Source organism: Myotis lucifugus, unplaced genomic scaffold (genome assembly GCF_000147115.1).
Source record: "Myotis lucifugus unplaced genomic scaffold, Myoluc2.0 scaffold_72, whole genome shotgun sequence".
Taxonomy (NCBI): Eukaryota; Metazoa; Chordata; class Mammalia; order Chiroptera; family Vespertilionidae; genus Myotis; species Myotis lucifugus.
This window is the reverse complement of record NW_005871120.1, coordinates 3,757,066-3,763,065: the sequence shown is the minus strand read 5'-3', so window position 1 is coordinate 3,763,065 and position 6,000 is coordinate 3,757,066. Positions and strand designations below refer to the sequence as shown.

At 53.7% G+C, this 6,000-nt stretch overlaps 1 protein-coding gene across 4 annotated transcripts in view; it reads right to left on the bottom strand.

Moving 5' to 3' along the window:
- CORO7 (coronin 7) overlaps positions 1–6,000 on the bottom strand; it is a 59,450-nt gene that overhangs the window by 33,311 nt on the left and 20,139 nt on the right. For all 4 annotated transcript variants that reach the window (XR_002829707.1, XR_002829708.1, XR_002829709.1 and 1 more), the window contains exon 7: positions 5,357–5,407. Coding sequence is in view for 1 of the 4 variants with exons in the window: in XM_006090416.3 (XP_006090478.1) it covers positions 5,357–5,407 (51 nt within the window). In the remaining 3 variants the exon portion in view is untranslated. The remainder of the gene's footprint in view (positions 1–5,356; positions 5,408–6,000) is intronic.

The window sequence follows — 6,000 nt, the reverse complement described above, 5'->3', positions numbered from 1 at the left end:
TTTACTATATAGGATAGAGGCCTGGGGGCCCAGCTGGTTTGCCTGAAGGGTGTCCTGGATCAGGGTGGGGGGTCCCCACTGGGGTGCCTGGCCAGCCTGGATGAGGGGATGATGGCTGTTTGCAGCTGGTCACACACCCTTCAGGGTGGGGGTCCCCACTGGGGTGCCTGGCCAGTCTGGGTGAGGGGCTGAGGGCTGCTTTCAGGCTGGCAGTTGTTGACTGGAGCTCCCAACCGCTCCTTTTTTTCTTTTTTTTTTTTCTTCTGGGCCAGCTTTAGCTCTGGCTCTAGCTCTGAGGCTTCCGCTGCTGGTTTGTTTGCCGTTCTATAATCGAAACAATGTATAACTTCAGCTCTGAGATCCCAGCTGGCTATATTTGTTAGAATGTTTCAAACTGCCAGCTCAGAGGCAGGCGGGGAACATTGGAATCTTCAGTCACTGGAGCAAGCAAGCCTCATGTTCACTTCCAACTGCCTGGCTGCCGACCGCCATCTTGGCTGACAGTTAATTTGCATAAGGATATGCTGATTAGCCAATGGGAAGGGTAGCGGTCGTACGCCAATTACCATGTTTCTCTTTTATTAGTGTAGATATGCTATTACAAATGCCACAAAAAGGTAAGGTGGCAATTAAGGTTGCAAACTTTAGAGTCAAACTGCCTGGGTGAAAACCCTGCCTGGCCACTGAGAGCCTCATCCCAGTATGAGATACTCAACATCTCTGTGCCTCAGTTTCCTTATCTGTAAAACGAGCACCATAGTGGGACCTACTCTGGAGGGTAGTTTCAAGGAGTGTTAATAGTGGTGAAGTGTGCTCAGGGTCTAATGTGCATTATTTTAAAGCATGACAACAGAGTACAATAAGAGGATAATTGAGCCTGGCCGGTGTGGCCCAGTGGTTATCCACCTATGAACCAAGAGGTCATGGTTGGATTCCCGGTCAGGTCACATGCCCAGGTTTCAGGCTCAATCCCCAGTGAGGGGTGTGCAGGAGGCAGCCAGTTGATCATTCTCTCTCATTATTGATGTTTCTATCTCTCTCTCCCTCTCCATTCTTCTCTGAAAAAACAAACAAAAAACAACACACAAATAAATATGTATGTGTGTGTGTGTGTGTGTGTATATATATATCTTTTTAAAGAGTATCATTGAGAGAAATAGATTTAAGGTAGCATTTGAGATAAGACATGAAGGATCAGCAGATGTGAGCCATGCCAGAAGTGCAGGGGGCCTAGGAAAGCAAAGGGCCCAGTGCAGAGGGTGGATGGGTGGGAGCAAGGGAGAGGAGTGACACCCAGCCAGCAGGGTCCTCAGGCAGTGATGGAGTAGTTTTTCATTCAGAGGCACAGGTTGGGGTTGGAACATACCTCAGCCTGTATCTCCTACCTTCCCTATGTACACATGCAGAAACCAGAAGCCCAGAGAGCAGGAGCTATCTACCCCAAGTCACCTGTTGGTTATTTGAGCCTCCTACCCCCTGTGGGCTAAGTCCATGGTTATTGCTCTCTATCTATGCAAGAGGAACCTGAAGTGAAGACAGGCGAGGAGACAGAGCCACAGCTAGAAGGCAGCAGAGCCTGGGCCACAAAAAGCCCAGGGTCCTGGCTGCGTCTGGGCCACCTTGGATATCCAACAAATGTCCTTGAACAAACTCCCACTGGAGGAAACAGGCCCAGACAGTTGGGGTGGGCAGTGTGGGCTGGTGAGTCCCGCTTGCCCTGCAGCTTTCCACTTGCACCTTCTAGTCTCCAAACCAAGAAGTGAAGACAAGGTAAGAGCTTAGGCTGAGCCCAGAGTGCACACTGTGGGCAGACCCAGTTCAGTCTTCCCAGGGGCCATGGGTGGGGAAGGGAAGGCCACTGACCCCCTCCCCTCTCCTCTATCTTCTGATCATGGGTGTGATTTTCATTTTCAAAAATAGCAAGTTCACCCGGCCATCATGACTCAGTGGGGTTGAGCGTCAACCTATGAACCAAGAGGTCATGGTTCAATTCCTGGTCAGGGCACATGCCTGGGTTGCAGGCTCAGTCCCCAGTGTGGGGCATGCAAGGGGCAGCCAATCCATGATTCTCTCTCATCACTGATGTTTCTGTCTCTTCTCCCTCTCCCTTCTTCTCTGAGGTCAATAAAAAAAAAATAGCAAGTTCTTTCAGCACCTCAGTGGGACTCAGGGAAGGGAGCCTTTTCTTCCAGATCCCCAGATTCTCATTCTCCTGGGACAGCAGGGAGGCTGCAGCTAGGACCCAGGCATCCTGCTAACTCAAGCTCCAGCCCTATAAAAGGAGGCCCAGGGGGAAGTCACTGGTGGTAATTCCAAACCTGCAGGCCAGGCCTTGGGAGTTTCCCTCTCACAGGGAACAGCCAACAAGGTACCCTGCTTGTGGAGAAGTCCCCCTTCCCCCATGTCTCACTCACCCATGGCTCCATAAGAGAAAAGGAGGGGCTGAGATCAGGCAGTAGTACTTGCCCAGCAGAGGGGCACCAGGAGCATAGCATTCTGGCTGCAGTGCAGCCAAATCCCTCCTCTGCTGCCATAGCAACACTTCCTATATGGGGCAGGGCAGCTGGAGGAGTTGACCTGGGCTCCCTCCTCAAGTGAGAGGACCTTCTCCAATGGTAAGACACCCACCCCATTCACCCATGCTCCTTTCTCAGTTAGGCTCAGTATTGGTCTCCAGGTGCCCTTCCCCCCAGGCCTGTCCAACACACAGGGGTGCTCAGAAGGTACAGGTCCACCTGCCCACACCAGAGGTTAGAAGGCTTGTTCCAGCCCCACTCCTGCCCCTGACAGGGTACTAAAGCCTTACTACTCCCTGGACACCCCCTCAGCTATGGGCTGATACTTTCCATGGCACACCCATGGTTTCAGGGACTCAGACACCCCCACCTGGGCTCTGGCATAGGGAAGGGACAGCAGAGGGGTCCAGGGGCTCCCAGACCACACCTGCCTCTGCTACTCAGCTGTGTGATCTTGGGGCAGAAATGATCAAAGGGCAGACTTCATAGGCCAGTCATAAGGGTGGAAGGCGGTGGTGGGTGGAAGGAGGTGGCTCATGCCAAGGGCCTGGGACACAATAAGTGTAATCTAAAAACAAAGTAGGGCATGCGAATAGGAGGGAGCTGCCCAAGCATCCCCTGCTCCAAGCCAGATACAGGGTGAAAAAGGCAGCGGAGGAAGGACTCCCAGGCCTCCCCAACCAGCCTCCAGGCTGTGGGGACAGCCACTGGAGCAGGGAGGACAGAAGTTGGACCAAGGGCAACATTTCTTCCCTTGACCCTCCAGCAAACGCTCCCCTCTAGTGGGGAAAGAGGATCTCAGGAGATGGTGTTCCCAGAAGGCCTATCCCTGGAGCTGGCCCCTCGGCTCACACCAACCCTGGCCGCCAGCAGCGGTTTTCCTAATAGAAGCCAGGTGTGGGCCAGATGCCCTGGGCGGAAGTAGGGGGGCAGGGCCATGCACAGGCAGCATTCCAGGCTCACTGCCCCCACACCAGCACAGGCACTGTCCCAGCAGCAGGGAGTGGGTGGGAGCCACCCACGCTCTTCCCAGGTCTCCTCACTGAGAAGCCCCTTTAGGGGGGCTCCCTCCAAAACCAGATCTTCTCCCTCCCTCTTCTAGGAACTTGGAACCCCTTGGACAACAGCCACTGAATCTCTACCTCAGCACCATTACCATCCCCTCCTTGCTGGAGAAGGATGAGAAGGAGAGGAGGAGGAGGAGGAGGAAAAAGGAGGAAAACGAAGAAAAGGAAGAAAACATTCAGGCCAGGGAAGCTGGCAATGCCCAGTCAGGGCAGGAATGGAGGTGCCACACACTGTTCCCCAAAACCTTGGGTAGCAGAGGGCAACCTGAGAAAGCTGGGGGAACAGGGCTTCAGACTCCCTCTTTCAAGCTGAGCCTGGGACCCCCTTTCCAGGCAAAAGCTTGGAGACGAGCCACAGAAAGCTACAGTGAAGCTCACTGCTCACACCCGCACTGCCCTAACACTCAGATTCAGCTATCCCCACCAGCCACAGGGGCACGGCCTGGGGGAGGGGAGTGCTAAAACCACTCCTGCCCAGCTTGGTTCACCTGTCAGGGCAGAGCCTCCTTTTGGTCTTCAGCCAGCCAGAGGTGGAACTGACTGGACAGTCTTGGGCAAAAAGTTGCAAATGGCTAGTGAGGGGGACTGTGTGGGCACACCTATGTGTGTGTGTGCGGGGGTGGGGGGGGGGGATGGCCAGGGCCCCTAACTACCGCTGGTTGGGTTTAAGCTGGTGGATTATCCCTTTCTCCACTTGGGGAAACAAGCTCTAGAAATGGAGACCAGGACATCTGTGATGAGACCGGGGCTTCGCTGGGAGTTTCTCCCGAGCTAGCAGCAGGGCCTTGAACTTCATCTTTCCCAGGGAAGAAGTCTCCTCAGGTTCTAGAAAAATCCTTTAAAAAGTGCAAACCCCCTCATGTCTTTTTAAAAAATCTTTTATAAAATGTAAATCTGCTCATTGATGCTTAAAACTCTCTAGTGGCTTCCTACAGCAAAGGTGAGAGGCCCTTCACCATGGGCCCTGGCTCTCCTCTGTGGCCCTCACTCCTGGAGCAAGCTCGTCCGACCTCTGGCTGTCCCCTTTGCACCACTCAGGCCTCAGCTCCGAGCCATCTCCTCAGGGAAGCACTAAACTGCCTCAGCAAGAGAAACCCCTTGGCAAGTACCCCATGTGTCTGTCTCGTTCACCACAGAACATTCCAAGCTTGGCACCAAGCTGCTATAGAATGAAGGAATGACTCTGAAGTGGCTCAATGCCTATAGCATGAACCCAGGGGCCAGCCTTCCCACTCAGAACTCACAGGGCCATACACACCTCATTCACAACAGACAAAACCAAGCAAGCTCATTACTGTGTCCCTCAGATCGGGCAGGCCCCCAGCACAGCCCACAGACCCTGGACAAAGACTTAGAGTCTGCCTACTATGAGACTGGAGGGCTGCAGAAGGCAGCACTGTGTCTTTTGGTTCCTCTGTGGCTAGCCTCTGCTGGCCATGCCAGGAAGGGTGGGTGGGGATGAGGGTCTTAAAGGAGAGGAAGCTGGAATCTCAAATTAGTTTCCTGAAGCCACAGGACACCTCCAGTGAAGGCCTGTGGGCAGCCCGGCTGTGCCCCACCCTGAGATCAAAGCCAGACCCTCCCAGGACCCAGAATATGCTTCTCGGAAAGAGCTGGAGCCCACCTCTTAGGTGACCCACACCCACCCAATGGGCCTTGGCCAGGGGCACGGGGTGTGGCAGAATCTGTCAACCAGGAGGTTGAACCTGCCCCTGCCTGTTCATGTTGGAGCCACTGGGGCCTCAACCAAGCCCTGCTGCCCACACAACTCACCTGGGAGGCCTCAGGCTTTGCTCTGGGGTCAAAGATCCTCAGCTGCTTGTCCTGGAAAAGCAAAGAGGAGGCAACAAGAGTGCAATTAGGGTGGGCTGGGTCCCTGGGGGCCAGCCTGTCTCCTGGATCCCAGGCTCTGATGGTCCCACTCCTCAGTATACAGGGCTGGTGTTCAGCACCAGGAGACCCCTCCCCAGGCTGGTTCCTCCTTCTCACCACAGGGAACAGGCTCCTTTTCCTGCCTTAGTCACTCACAATAGAGAACTCACTGACAAGAGTTCACATTTCCTAAGTATCAGGCATGTTACATGCAGGATCTCGCCCCATCTTTCCAACCACCTCGCGAGGCAGTGTTATCACCATGACCCCTTCACAGATGGAGAAACTGAAACCCAGAACAAAACTCTAGGCTACCAGCTACTACACATGTGTCCAGCCCTGTGCTGGCCCAGAGGGGCTCACGGGACAATGTCATTTCTACACTTAAAAAAATTTGGTGTCTAACCAAGATGATGAGCTTACACATCTTAGCCATCACTCAGCACACAGTTCCAGATTACCCCAAGATGGCAATAGGAACAGACAAAAAGGAAAAAAAGAAAATGCCTATACCTATATAAGGACTTTATATCTGTGTGTGTGCA